The following is a 15,000-nucleotide window of genomic DNA, read 5'->3' as shown; positions in this document are numbered from 1 at the left end:
TGAACTGCCCTGCTCGCAGGGGCTCCTTGGTGCGGATGCCCCAGCCCTTGCCCTCGGCTCGGAAGCGCTCCAGGCACTGCACCCACTCGTGCCTCTGGATGCGCTGGTTGTGGCAGCGCTCTCTGCAGGGGCATGTGTTCGGAGAGCACTCTGCAAAGATCATCCTGCAGGAGAGAGAGAGAGAGAGAGAGAGAGAGAGAGAGAGAGAGAGAGAGTGAGGGAGAGTGAGAGAGAGAGGGGAGAGGGAAAGAGAGAGAGAGCACTCTGCAAAGATCATCCTGCAGGAGAGAGAGAGAGAGAGAGAGAGGGAGAGTGAGAGAGAGAGAGGGAGAGAGAGAGAGAGAGAGAGAGGTGCAAAGATCATCTCTGCAGGAGACGAGAGAGAGAGAGTCGTGGGAGAGTCGAGAGAGAGAGAGGAGGAGAGAGGGGAGACCTCTCTCATATCCCCTCTCACCCTGCTTTCTCTCTCTCTCGTGCGACGTTTCTACGTAGGACGTCTCCAAAGAGAGAGGAGAGTGAGAGAGAGAGAGAGAGAGAGAGTGAGAGGGAGAGAGAGAGAGGGGAGAGGGGAGAGGGAAAGAGAGAGAGAGCACTCTGCAAAGATCATCCTGCAGGAGAGAGAGAGAGAGAGAGAGAGAGAGAGAGAGAGAGAGTGAGAGGGAGAGAGAGAGAGAGAGGGAGAGAGAGAGAGAGGGAAGATCATCCTGGAGAGAGAGAGAGAGAGAGAGAGCACTCTGCAAAGATCATCCTGCAGGAGAGAGAGAGAGAGAGAGAGAGAGAGGAGAGTGAGATCAGGCAAGAGAGAGGAGAGAGAGAGAGAGAGAGAGTGAGGGAGAGTGAGAGAGAGAGAGGGAGAGAGGGGAGAGGGAAAGAGAGAGCACTCTGCAAAGATCATCCTGCAAGTGAGAGAGAGAGAGAGAGAGAGCACTCTGCAAAGATCATCCTGCAAGAGAGAGAGAGAGAGAGAGCACTCTGCAGATCATCCTGCAGGAGAAGGGAGGTAGGGAGAGAGGGGAGCAGGGAGAGAGGGGAGCAGGGAGGGAGGGAGGGAGGGAGGGAGGGGGTGTCTCACCGGTTTAGGCAATCGTCGATACAGCCTGAGTCTCGAGGGTCGGTGGGTTGTTTGCAGTTACAGGTCGTGGCTTCGTACCCAGAGAGGGGCTTCACATCCACATAGACATCTGAGACGGGGAGACAAGGGACAGGGGACAGAGAGACACAGACAGACTGTTACAATGAATAGAAAAGCCTTTTCAACCTAAAACTCACTTCTACGCAATAATGCAATCTGCAACATTCAATGCAAAAAATGTTGTTGGAGGTTTAAAAGGTTTTGCGCAGAGAGATGCAGTGTTGAGCCTGACAGCAGCGCGGCCGCTACTCACTGGAGCGGATCTTCTTGTAGAGGGGAACGTCAGGCTTCTTGTACAGCTGCAAAACAAACACGACTTCATTCAGAGAGTTCTACTGAGCAGGAGAGAGGCAGGCAGGCAGGGAGGGAGGCAGGGAGGCAGAGAGGCAGGCAGGGAGGCAGGGAGGCAGGGAGGGAGGCAGAGAGGCAGGGAGGCAGGGAGGGAGGCAGGGAGGGAGGGAGGGAGGGAGGGAGGGAGGCAGGGAGGGAGGCAGAGAGGCAGGGAGGGAGGCAGGGAGGCAGGGAGTGTGTGCGTCTCTGTGCATGTGTGTGTGCGTCTCTGTGTGTGCGTGTGTGTGTGTGTGTGTGTGTGTGTGTGTGTGTGTGTGTGTGTGCGTGTGTGTGTGTGCGTGTGTGTGTGTGCGCGTGTGTGTGCGTCTCTGTGTGTGCGTGTGTGTGTGTGCGTCTCTGTGTGTGTGTGCGTGTGTGCGTCTCTGTGTGTGCGTCTCTGTGTGTGCGTGTGTGTGCGCGTCTCTGTGTGTGTGTGCGTCTCTGTGTGGATCAGACTCACCTGGCTGTGCTTCCATTGCCACAGGATGTCGTAGGGAAGCTGGAAGTCGATCCTCTTCTGTCTCAAGTACTTCCCTGCAGGGACAGGAGCTCAGAGTGAGTCAGCCCCAATCACACACATCAACCAATCACAAACGAGAGCTCAGAGTGAGTCAGCCCCGATCGCACACATCCACCAATCACAAACGAGAGCTCAGAGTGAGTCAGCCCCGATCGCACACATCAACCAATCACAAACGAGAGCTCAGAGTGAGTCAGCCCCGATCGCACACATCAACCAATCACAAACGAGAGCTCAGAGTGAGTCAGCCCCGATCGCACACATCAACCAATCACAAACGAGAGCTCCGAGTGAGTCAGCCCCGATCGCACACATCCACCAATCACAAACGAGAGCTCAGAGTGAGTCAGCCCCGATCGCACACATCAACCAATCACAAACGAGAAACGCCCTCTAACTGCAATTGCGAGTCCCGCCCTGGTGCGGGGGACTCACCCACGTGGATGGGAGCTGGGAAGAGTCCATATTCATGCTCTCCGGGGGTGTACTCCAGCTTGTCCTTCTTTAACTGGATCAGTCGACTCTTGGGGCTGTGGGGGGGAGGGACAACATATTGAATTGCACCCCCTCTATATAGAATGAACTCCCTCAGCTTCATAGAGTCCAGTGAAAGCTGCTGAATAATGTTCCCTTGTTCTCATATTGAATTGCACCCCCTCTATATAGAATGAACTCCCTCAGCTTCATAGAGTCCAGTGAAAGCTGCTGAATAATGTTCCCTTGTTCTCATATTGAATTGCACCCCCTCTATATAGAATGAACTCCCTCAGCTTCATAGAGTCCAGTGAAAGCTGCTGAATAATGTTCCCTTGTTAACATATTGAATTGCACCCCCTCTATATAGAATGAACTCCCTCAGCTTCATAGAGTCCAGTGAAAGCTGCTGAATAATGTTCCCTTGTTAACATATTGAATTGCACCCCCTCTATATAGAATGAACTCCCTCAGCTTCATAGAGTCCAGTGAAAGCTGCTGAATAATGTTCCCTTGTTAACATATTGAATTGCACCCCCTCTATATAGAATGAACTCCCTCAGCTTCATAGAGTCCAGTGAAAGCTGCTGAATAATGTTCCCTTGTTAACATATTGAATTGCACCCCCTCTATATAGAATGAAACTCCCTCAGCTTCATAGAGTCCAGTGAAAGCTGCTGAATAATGTTCCCTTGTTAACATATTGAATTGCACCCCCTCTATATAGAATGAACTCCCTCAGCTTCATAGAGTCCAGTGAAAGCTGCTGAATAATGTTCCCTTGTTAACATATTGAATTGCACCCCCTCTATATAGAATGAACTCCCTCAGCTTCATAGAGTCCAGTGAAAGCTGCTGAATAATGTTCCCTTGTTATCATATTGAATTGCACCCCCTCTATATAGAATGAACTCCCTCAGCTTCATAGAGTCCAGTGAAAGCTGCTGAATAATGTTCCCTTGTTAACATATTGAATTGCACCCCCTCTATATAGAATGAACTCCCTCAGCTTCATAGAGTCCAGTGAAAGCTGCTGAATAATGTTCCCTTGTTAACATATTGAATTGCACCCCCTCTATATAGAATGAACTCCCTCAGCTTCATAGAGTCCAGTGAAAGCTGCTGAATAATGTTCCCTTGTTCTCATATTGAATTGCACCCCCTCTATATAGAATGAACTCCCTCAGCTTCATAGAGTCCAGTGAAAGCTGCTGAATAATGTTCCCTTGTTCTCATATTGAATTGCACCCCCTCTATATAGAATGAACTCCCTCAGCTTCATAGAGTCCAGTGAAAGCTGCTGAATAATGTTCCCTTGTTCTCGTATTGAATTGCACCCCCTCTATATAGAATGAACTCCCTCAGCTTCATAGAGTCCAGTGAAAGCTGCTGAATAATGTTCCCTTGTTAACATATTGAATTGCACCCCCTCTATATAGAATGAACTCCCTCAGCTTCATAGAGTCCAGTGAAAGCTGCTGAATAATGTTCCCTTGTTCTCATATTGAACTGCAGCCCCTCTATATAGAATGAAGTGCATGGAGTCCAGTGACTATCCTGCTCACACAGTGTATCTGTCTCTGTATCTCTGTCTTGTTTTAAATGTGTGTGTGACTGTGGGTGCCGCTACGCTGCAGGCTGCAGGTCAGGCTGCTAGAATCGGTCTCCCTGGCTGCGGTGTGATTGTGGTTAACCCCGTCAGCGCTGGTGCTCGTTCACACTCACTCTGCAGTCTTGAACACGTCTGAGTAAAGACCAGCTTTCAGATACTTCTTCTTGGGCGGCCGGGCGGCTCTCTTCTCCCGTTGGCTGGCGGAGTGCGTGAGGGGCGTGGTCTGAGGCGGCTTCCCACAATCCTCCAGGGGCAGGGGCCGCTCGGACCGGGGTTCAAGACAGCTGGAGGGGAGAAGAGTTTAATAAGAATTCAATGCAGTTAAAAATGTACCTCGATACCCCACAGGTTTTCACAGCTCTCTCTCTCTCTCAGGGGACTGCAATATGTTTAGGTTCCCCCCCCCCCCGGGGATCTCTTTACCTGCTGAAGCCCTGCTCCTCGCTCGGCCCGCCCTGCCTCTTCCTCCCCTCCTCCTCCTCCTCCTCCTCCTCCTCATGTTTCCTCTTCACTCCTTTCCTATGCTGACCCTGAACCACGGCCTCTATCACATCGGAGACCGTGTCCTCGCTCTGCAGCGCCCCCCTGTGGAGGGAGCTGGGTGGCGCGGGGGGGTGGGGGAGGCCCGCAGCGGCCCCCCTGTGCAGGTGCTGCCTGGGGGAGGCCCCGTGGGGAGGCCTCCCCCGCGCCCCCCCTGTGCAGGCCGTGGGCCAGAGAGGGGGTGGGGCTCCGGAGGGGGCGCGGGGGGATGTTTTCGGGGGCGCCCCGGTCTTCTCTTCACTGCTATAGTGTTGCCTCCAGTCCTGGCTTGCCTCTGCAGTTTTTTAGATTTCAGGATCTTGTTGACGTGATCCAGGCTGCGCTTGGTGGTCAGGACCGGGCTGCTGAACCCGGGTCCCGGTCGGGGGGGGCTCCCCTGCCTGGGGGGCCGGCAGGGGCTGTGGGCGCCGGCGACGACCAGCTCGATGGTTCTGTCGATGGCAGAGGAGGTGCCGGGGGGATGCTGCAGTACCACCTCTGGACTATCGGGGGCGCCAGAGCGGGAGATGCGAGTCGCCACCACGCTGCCTGCAGTACGAAAACAAAAACAAAAATAAAAAGTTTAAATAAATAAATAAGAGAGAGAGAGAGAGAGAGAGAGAGGGGGGGGGGGGGGGAGAGAGAGAGAGAGAGAGAGAGGCCACATGTTTCCAGTAAGGGTTCAGTAATTCTCTCTCCTGATCCCCCTCCAGAAACACACTCCCCTCCTGGCAGCTTTTATTCATTTATTAATTATTACCATTATTATTTCTATTTTTAATTTATTTCTGTATTTTTTATGAACGCCCACGTGGCTTTGAATCTCTCTCCAGGAAACCAAACACGTGGCTTTTACTGGAAGAGAGAGAGAGAGAGAGAGAGAGAGCTGGAGAGGAGAGGGAGAGCTGGAGAGAGAGAGGAGAGGGAGAGCTGGAGAGAGAGAGAGAGAGAGAGAGAGAGCTGGAGAGAGAGAGGAGAGGGAGAGCTGGAGAGAGAGAGAGAGAGAGAGGAGAGAGAGAGCTGGAGAGAGAGAGGGAGAGAGTAAGTCAATGAGAGAGATGTGACTACTCCCCCCCCCCCTCCCCCCAGACAGCAGCACTGGGGTACGGACTCACACACACACATGATGAAGCTATTAAAACGCTGGCACTCACAGTGCTTTCCTTTTATTTTTTTAAGCTTTACTGCAATTCAGATGGGTTTCTTGTAAGATTACACAACGCTACATAACAGACACCGAAAAAAAACAAACACAGAAGGAAGGTTTTTATTTTTACACCCTGAAGCGCAACGAAAAAAAACCAGGTCTCCTGTTCACCAGCCAGCACGCAGAAACAGACTAACCCCTAACCCTCATCCCTAACCCCTAACCCTCACCCTAACCCTCATCCCTAACCCCTAACCCCAAAACCCTAACCCCAACCCCAAACCCATAACCCTAACTCCAAACCCCTAACCCTAACCCCAACCCTCACCCCTAACCCATCCCTAACCCCTAACCCCAACCCCAACCCCATAACCCTAACCCCAAACCCCCTAACCCTCACCCTCACCCTAACCCCAAACCCCAACCCCAAACCCCAACCCTCAACCCCCTAACCCCAAAACCCCAGCAGTAGCAGCAGTTGTTGACGATGCAGAGTTCACCCCCCTGGTCTCTGTAAGTCGCTTTGAATAAAAGCCTCTGCTGAATGACTCGTTTTAATTAATACATTAATACAGTTTTAATTAATGTCTCGATCCACAAATTCTAGGTGATTAAGCTGCACTGAAGGACCGTGTTAAAGACTTCCTACCTGCAAGATCCCGCCTCTCTGCGGACGATGGGCGGTCCTTCCTCAGCGGCCTGTCCAATCCGGAGTGGCGGCTCTCTGACGAGGGGGAGGAGCTCAGGGGGCCGCGCCTCCTGGGCGGGGCAGGGGGCGTGCTTACACCCTGTTTACACCTCCCAAGGGCGCTGGCGAAGAGGTTCGTGTGGGGGGGGTGCAGCAGCATCAGGGAGGAGCCCGGCGCCCTCTGCTGGCCGCCGCTCTCCTCCTCACCCCCCGAAACATCGCGGGCAAAACTCCCTCCGTCCAAGGAAAGGGGGGCGCAGTCGAGCCCCAAGCCCAACGCGGCGGGGGGAGGCGGGCTGCCGTCGCAGGGCGTCCTCCGAGACCAAGCGTTAGGGTGGGGGTAGGGGACGTTACTTGTCCCGGTGGGGGAGGGGTGGCAGCGGTGGGTTGCTTGGTCTTTGCGTCTGTAGCGCTCAGCGGCCCCCGCGGACGGAGGGGAGGGGGAGGGGGAGGAAGGGGAGGGGGTCCACCTCCTCCTCCTCCCTCCCACCACCACCACCACCCCAGGTGGTGGTGGTGGTGAGGGGGAGGGGCGGCAGGGGGCTCCTTCCCGTAACGGTAGCGCCGCAGGGACTCCAGCATGGCGGCCGTCCTGCCGCAGTCCTGCCCGGGCTCCGTCCCGCCGCTCCGGTGCTCGCGGTGCTTGTGCCGGTGCTTGTGTCGGTGCTCGTGAAGCCAACAGTAAGAGGGTTCGGAGGCCAGGCCGGGATAGGCGGACACGGAGAGCAGAGGGGAGCGCCCCAGATAGGCGTCCGGCCGCAGCTGCTTGTGCTTCTTCTTGTGGTACTTGGCGGGGTTGAGCAGCAGGTGGTGCATGTAGGAAGGGGGGCCTCCGCCCTCTCCCCATCTCCCTTCCTCCCCCTCACGACCCCCCCTCCCCCCCACACCCCCATGGTCGCGCGGTTGGCGGGGGGTACCCCCTGTAGTAGCCCAGCCCCAGGGGTCCGGCGGTCAGCGGGGCGGGGGAGTAAGGCACTCCGTAAGAAGGGTGGTAGAAACCACCCCCAGAGAGGGGGAACCCCAGCCCGTGAACGAAGGGCACCTCAGCCACGGCCTCCCGCATCTTGGGGGGGCGCCCCCGTTTTTTTTTGAGGTCCGGCTTGCGGACGTAGTGGAGGGAGTCGCAGGGGTACGCAGGGTGCGGGGAGTAGAACCCACTGAAGTTGATCCGGAAAATGGTGGGGAGCAGATCTCTGTGGAGGTAGTGGGGAGGGTGGGGGGGGGCTGGAGCCGCTGGGGCCGCGGAGGCAGCTGACAAACCACCCCCCCCTCCTCCGCTCCCTAACCCCACCCCCCGGTGGGCTATCCTGACCTCGGCCAGCCGGGATATAATCAGCTCCAGCTCGGCCTGGAAGTCGGGGTCCTGCTGGGAGCGCAGCTGCAGGTATTTCTTCTTGCGCTTCCTCTTCTGTCTCTTCAGCTTGTCGTAGCTGCCGCGGTCGTGGCCACGCCTCCTGCACTTGTGCTTGTGCTTCTCTTTGTGACCCACTCGACCCCGACGCCCCCCCCCGGGGCGACGGGGGCCCCCTGCCAGGGGGAAGGTCAGGCGCAGCCCAGTCCTTCCCGGGTCGCCAGGGCGGTCGGTCAGGAGCAGAGGAATGACCCCAGGGCTTCTGGGGTCCGATAGGGAGGATCCCTGAGGAGGGTTTGGTTGAGGGTCTGGGCGGGGGTGGGGAGGGGGAGGAGGAGGACACGTGGGACCCCTTCTCCCCCCGGTCCGGCTCCTGTTGACAACAATAGGCACGGCTACGCTGTCGCGGGCGCCGTTCTCGGGAAGAGGACTCGCTTACCCTGGGCGAGTGAGCCTCTTCGTCAGCGGCGGGGGGGGGGGGGGGAGGGGGCTGGGCTGCTGGCGGGGCGGCCCGCGGGGCCCGGCGAGGTAGTACCGCTGGCCGTCATGGCAGTAATGATAGTGGCCTTTGCTGCAAGACTTCTTTAAGGCCAGCATCTGGGCAGCTGCTGTGGCCCTCAGCGTCTGCTGCTGCTGCTGCTGCTGGCTGGTTTGATGGTGATGCATCAGGAAGGGAGCCGGACCGGGTTCAACAAAACCGGTATCGCTGCTGACCGGGCTCTGGCCTCCGCTGGTTCCAGAGAAGGAAGAGGAGGAGGAGGAGGAAGAGGAGGAGGAGGACTGGGAGCAAGCCGAGGACTGTAGCGCTTCTGAGGGGGTTGAGGACGGAGGCTGGAATTGGGATAGGGATAGGGATTGGGACGCAGGTTTCTGGCCTCCCGCCTGCCCCTCTGGGACCTGTGCCCTAGGCTTGCGCCCGCGACGCTTGCCCATGTAGATGGTCCCTCTCTTGCTGACGTTGATCTGCTGGCCCAGTCGGGAGCCAAAAGTGGCAGTCAGGGAGGAGACCGCAGAGCTGAGTCTGGATTGGGGAGCCTGGAATTGAGGTCTCCCGACTCCGCAGCCCCCCCTGCCTCTCCCTCGGCCTCTACCCCTGCCCTTCCCTCTCCCAGCTCCTCCCTCCAGGGCCGAGGCAGGGGCAGGGTACAGTATCTGGCTCAGAAGTCTCTTTCTCTTCAGTGTCTTCATCCTGTTGATTTTGCAGATGATGGATCTCATCAGGAGCTGCCCGGTCCCTCTCTGGCGGAAGGGGGGTCCGTCTCCCCCTTCCAGGGCAGGGGCAAGAGTTGGGGGCTGGCTTTCTTCTGGAAGAGTCGGGGGACCCTGCTGCCTTTTGGGGCGCCCTCTTTTTCTGGGGAGCGGGAGGGGGATTTGAGGAGGGACGTTGTTGATGTTGTTGTTATTATTATTATTATTATTATTATTATTATTATTATTATTATTATTATATCGCGATAGAGGCTGTGAGTGGTATTGCTGTGCCTGTGGATCGTGGGGTGCAAGTCAACCTCTGGCTGCAGAACAGGGGGGTCCCTGTGCTCCTCGCTGGAGGATTTTAAGGAGAACAGTTTGGAGGACGGGATTTTGAGAGGTCCTCTCGAGGGGCCCTCCAGGCGGGGCATCTTGGACTTGGGGCGACCCCGTCTCGGCTTGTAAACGGGGGTCGCTGGGGCAGCAGTTGAGGGGCCTGGGGGACGGCCCACCAGTTTGGAGAGTCTGGCAGGGGGGGGAGCAGGGGGAGGGAGGGGGTACGGCAGCTTCCTGTCGGGTTTGGCTGACCGCGGTTGGCCGGATCCCGTCGGACTCCTTTCCTGATCCGGTCTCGGACCCGGGTCAGTTTCCTGGTGGTGCAGCCCGGCCCTCGCTACCGCCTTGGTCCAGCGGGGGTGCCTTCCTTTCCTCTTTTTCAGCGGCCTGCTCTCCTGGCCCGGGCTGGAGGGAGGTGGCCGCGGCGTGGAGCTGGCTGTCGCTGGCACGGCGCTGGTGCTTTGTGAAGCCGGTCTCTCAGGGAGCTCCCCTGTTCTGGTGGGCTTGGTCTTGCAGCCGGGGGGCTGGGGGGGGGCTTGCTTTAAGACCCACCTGGGTTCCCCGGTTTCCACAGACCCCTTTCCCGCGGAGACACAGCGGTTGGGGCTCCTGTTTTTACTAGCTGCCCCGCCGCCGTGCCTGACGGAGTCCACAGGGGGCGCTGTGAGGCAGCTGTCATCTTTCTCCTGTGCTGCTCCGCTCAGGGAGAAGCTAAAGGGAGGGGTGCTGCAAGGAGCAAACCTGCCCCTCGGTTCCCTGTCTGGGAGGGCATCTAGGGCCAGCGAAGGGGGGTTGGGGGCAGTTGCCCTGACAGAGGCCGGGGTCTCAGAGGCCGGGGGCGAGGCTGGCCTGTCCTTTCCACTAGGGGGCCTCCTCGTCGAGCCCTCGTCCGGGGCTAACACCCGCTGCTCAGAACGGGAAGATGAAGATTTGGAGTTTGGGTTCGGAATCAGAGTGAAATTCGAAACCGGGTTCTGTTTGCAGCCGGCGCCGAGCCGACAGTCCGGCCCGCTCTCCCTTCCCGAGAGGTCTGGCCGCTTGCTCAGCCCCCCTGGGTTTCCCTTCTTGTTTCCCAGGGGAGCTGATTGGGAGTCGCACGTGGCCGGGTCCTTCCTCGAGAAAGAGATGGAGGGAGAGGAGGTGGGAGGGGAGGGGGAGGGAGAGAATTTCTCCAGCACGCTGGGCTTGAACAAGGGTCTCCCCGGCACCACTCTCGGGGAGCCGGCCTCCCCCCTCCCTTCCCCAGCTGGGTTCCAGAGCTCAGTCCTGGGCAGGCTGGCCTCTCTGGCACCCCCTGTGGCTGCGGCTGGGACTGCGGCCCCCCCAGGATTTAAGGGCTGGGCGCCCGGCTTGCGGGTTTTTCCTTTGGAAGACTTGGCGGGGGGGCAGGTGGCGATCAGCTGGGCCAGCTTCTCAGTAACGGTGGGGGCCCCGTTCAGGAGCGGGGCCCGGTCCCTGGGGCCCTCCTGTAAGGGGCGTCCCGGGTGTGGGCAGGCTGGTTTGGGGGTGCAGTCGCGGGGTTCCGAGGGGAGAGGCGTAGCGGGAGGGCATTTCGATGCCACCCCCTTGCCCTCCCCTTCTGACGGGAGATGGTTTGCAGGGTCCCCCGAAGAGGGGGTGTCCGTCTTGGTGTCGGATTTCCTGGCCAGTTTCGGGGGTCCCTGAGATGAGAGAAAAAAAACAACGGCATGTCTTTATAATATACAGCACTAGACCCTGATATTGATGAGACCCAGCCCTCTGAAATGTCTTTATAATATACAGCACTAGACCCTGATATTGATGAGACCCAGCCCTCTGAAATGTCTTTATAATATACAGCACTACACCCCGATATTGATGAGACCCAGCCCTCTGAAATGTCTTTATAATATACAGCACTAGACCCTGATATTGATGAGATCCAGCCCTCTGAAATGTCTTTATAATATACAGCACTACACCCCGATATTGATGAGACCCAGCCCTCTGAAATGTCTTTATAATATACAGCACTAGACCCTGATATTGATGAGATCCAGCCCTCTGAAATGTCTTTATAATATACAGCACTAGACCCTGATATTGATGAGATCCAGCCCTCTGAAATGTCTTTATAATATACAGCACTAGACCCTGATATTGATGAGACCCAGCCCTCTGAAATGTCTTTATAATATACAGCACTAGACCCTGATATTGATGAGACACAGCCCTCTGAAATGTCTTTATAATATACAGCACTAGACCCTGATATTGATGAGATCCAGCCCTCTGAAATGTCTTTATAATATACAGCACTAGACCCTGATATTGATGAGATCCAGCCCTCTGAAATGTCTTTATAATATACAGCACTAGACCCTGATATTGATGAGATCCAGCCCTCTGAAATGTCTTTATAATATACAGCACTAGACCCTGATATTGATGAGATCCAGCCCTCTGAAATGTCTTTATAATATACAGCACTAGACCCTGATATTGATGAGACCCAGCCCTCTGAAATGTCTTTATAATATACAGCACTAGACCCTGATATTGATGAGACCCAGCCCTCTGAAATGTCTTTATAATATACAGCACTAGACCCTGATATTGATGAGATCCAGCCCTCTGAAATGTCTTTATAATATACAGCACTAGACCCTGATATTGATGAGACCCAGCCCTCTGAAATGTCTTTATAATATACAGCACTAGACCCTGATATTGATGAGATCCAGCCCTCTGAAATGTCTTTATAATATACAGCACTAGACCCTGATATTGATGAGACACAGCCCTCTGAAATGTCTTTATAATATACAGCACTAGACCCTGATATTGATGAGACACAGCCCTCTGAAATGTCTTTATAATATACAGCACTAGACCCTGATATTGATGAGACACAGCCCTCTGAAATGTCTTTATAATATACAGCACTAGACCCTGATATTGATGAGACCCCTCTGAAATGTCTTTATAATATACAGCACTAGACCCTGATATTGATGAGATCCAGCCCTCTGAAATGTCTTTATAATATACAGCGCTAGACCCTGATATTGATGAGACACAGCCCTCTGAAATGTCTTTATAATATACAGCACTAGACCCTGATATTGATGAGATCCAGCCCTCTGAAATGTCTTTATAATATACAGCACTAGACCCTGATATTGATGAGACACAGCCCTCTGAAATGTCTTTATAATATACAGCACTAGACCCTGATATTGATGAGACCCAGCCCTCTGAAATGTCTTTATAATATACAGCACTAGACCCTGATATTGATGAGACCCAGCCCTCTGAAATGTCTTTATAATATACAGCGCTAGACCCTGATATTGATGAGACACAGCCCTCTGAAATGTCTTTCTAATACAGAGCTGACTGTGGTGTTTCAGATTGAGTTGCACAGTATGACGAGGTCCCTGCTGATAAGCTGTTTCTTTCTGTTTGTGTGTTTCTTGAAATGACCGCAGGCAGGAAAGGGGGGTCTCCGGGCAACACAGGGAGACTGAAAGCAGCACCTTCTGACAATCTGAGCTCAGTTACTGCCAGGAAGACCAGAGGGGAGAACCAGTGAGTCACTGAGTGTGAGTGTGTATGTGTGTGTGTGAGTGTGAGTGTGAGTGTGTGTTTGAGTGTGTGTGTGTGTGAGTGTGTGTAGACGAGTACAGTCTGTATCCACAGCAGCTACAAAACACTTATTCAAGAGCCACTCACTGAGCTGCAATGTGCCGTGCTTCTGATCTCCTGGTGCTGTCTGACAAACACAGACACTGCACACAGACACTGGACACACACACACTGCACACACACACACTGCACACAGACACACTCCACACACACACAAGCACTGCACACACACACACAAGCACAGACACACTGCACACACACACACAGACACACTGCACACAGACACACTCCACACAGGCAGGGCAATGCAAAAGCAGCACAGGCCCTGGGCATCGCTATCATTGCTCTTCACAATTCACAAGGGCAAAGCAGCCTGGTGTGAATATCCACCCTCAGCATTTCACTGAGCGCTCTGTCTGTGTGTGAGAGAGATGAGATCAACACTGACCTACATCAGCAGAGACCCTGAAACACTGTGACCTACTGCACAGAGACCCCGAAACACTGTGACCTACATCAGCAGAGACCCTAAAACACTGTGACCTACATCAGCAGAGACCCTAAAACACTGTGACCTACATCAGCAGAGACCCCGAAACACTGTGACCTACATCAGCAGAGACCCTAAAACACTGTGACCTACATCAGCAGAGACCCTGAAACACTGTGACCTACATCAGCAGAGACCCTGAAACACTGTGACCTACATCAGCAGAGACCCTGAAACACTGTGACCTACAGCACAGAGACCTCAAAACACTGTGACCTACAGCACAGAGACCCTGAAACACTGTGACCTACAGCACAGAGACCCCGAAACACTGTGACCTACATCAGCAGAGACCCTAAAACACTGTGACCTACAGCTCAGAGACCCTGAAACACTGTGACCTACATCAGCAGAGACCCCGAAACACTGTGACCTACATCAGCAGAGACCCTGAAACACTGTGACCTACATCAGCAGAGACCCTAAAACACTGTGACCTACAGCACAGAGACCTCAAAACACTGTGACCTACATCAGCAGAGACCCTGAAACACTGTGACCTACATCAGCAGAGACCCCAAAACACTGTGACCTACAGCACAGAGACCTCAAAACACTGTGACCTACATCAGCAGAGACCCTGAAACACTGTGACCTACATCAGCAGAGACCCCGAAACACTGTGACCTACAGCACAGAGACCCTAAAACACTGTGACCTACATCAGCAGAGACCCTGAAACACTGTGACCTACATCAGCAGAGACCCTGAAACACTGTGACCTACATCAGCAGAGACCCCAAAACACTGTGACCTACATCAGCAGAGACCCTGAAACACTGTGACCTACATCAGCAGAGACCCTGAAACACTGTGACCTACATCAGCAGAGACCCTGAAACACTGTGACCTACATCAGCAGAGACCCTGAAACACTGTGACCTACATCAGCAGAGACCCTGAAACACTGTGACCTACAGCACAAAGACCTCAAAACACTGTGACCTACATCAGCAGAGATCCTGAAACACTGTGACTTACATCAGCAGAGAGACCCCAAAACACTGTGACCTACAGCAGCAGCACCCCCCCACCCCGCACCCTTCAGCTTTAGACACAGATGCTGGCTTACCCGTTTGGTCGCGTTGCAGGGAGACGGGGTCTCCGGCAGAGCTGGAGAGAGACTCTGGTTGGAGGGCGGCTTGCCCCTGTCCTCCCCGGGTGGTCTGGCTGGGAGCCCCCTGGCCCCCTTGCCTCCCCGGGGGTGTCTGGCTGGGGCGGAGGCCTTGAAGGCGGGCCGGCACACGTAATTCTCCAGGATTTTGGGCGGCTTTTTAGTCCTCTTGGCATGGAGCCCGATCTTCAGCTTGACGTTGCCCTCGGAGAAGCTGGACTCCTTGATGGAGAACTGCTGGGGCTGTCCTCCCTCCTGGGGGGGCACGGGGGCCCCGCAGGCTAACAAGCCCCGGCTCTGACCATCGCTGCTGCTGCCAGCGCTGCCCGCAGGGGTGCTGCTGTCTTCCTCCTCTGTCAGCTTCCCTCCTCCTCCTCCTCCTCCTCCTCCTCCCTCCTTCTCTCCGCCCCCCTCTCGGCTGCCTGGG

The 15,000-nt window shown here is 55.1% G+C and overlaps 1 protein-coding gene across 1 annotated transcript in view; it reads right to left on the bottom strand.

Moving 5' to 3' along the window:
• Window position 1: 1 nt before the first annotated feature.
• Window positions 2–15,000, bottom strand: part of LOC121306919 (histone-lysine N-methyltransferase ASH1L-like) — a gene marked incomplete at its 3' end in the record, with an annotated part of 15,177 nt that continues 178 nt past the window's right edge. The window contains 14 exon segments of the mRNA XM_041238944.1: window positions 2–164; window positions 1,073–1,181; window positions 1,386–1,431; window positions 1,923–1,996; window positions 2,418–2,512; window positions 4,182–4,352; window positions 4,492–4,653; window positions 4,734–5,136; window positions 6,384–6,889; window positions 6,940–7,320; window positions 7,322–8,146; window positions 8,213–9,142; window positions 9,268–10,961; window positions 14,532–15,000. The exon segment at window positions 14,532–15,000 is cut by the window's right edge and continues 178 nt beyond it. Coding sequence (XP_041094878.1) covers window positions 2–164; window positions 1,073–1,181; window positions 1,386–1,431; window positions 1,923–1,996; window positions 2,418–2,512; window positions 4,182–4,352; window positions 4,492–4,653; window positions 4,734–5,136; window positions 6,384–6,889; window positions 6,940–7,320; window positions 7,322–8,146; window positions 8,213–9,142; window positions 9,268–10,961; window positions 14,532–15,000 — 6,028 coding nt within the window.

This window comes from Polyodon spathula, chromosome 51, assembly GCF_017654505.1.
Source record: "Polyodon spathula isolate WHYD16114869_AA chromosome 51, ASM1765450v1, whole genome shotgun sequence".
Lineage (NCBI taxonomy): Eukaryota > Metazoa > Chordata > Actinopteri > Acipenseriformes > Polyodontidae > Polyodon > Polyodon spathula.
Note: the sequence above shows the minus strand (reverse complement) of the source record. Positions and strands in the feature narration are given on the sequence as shown.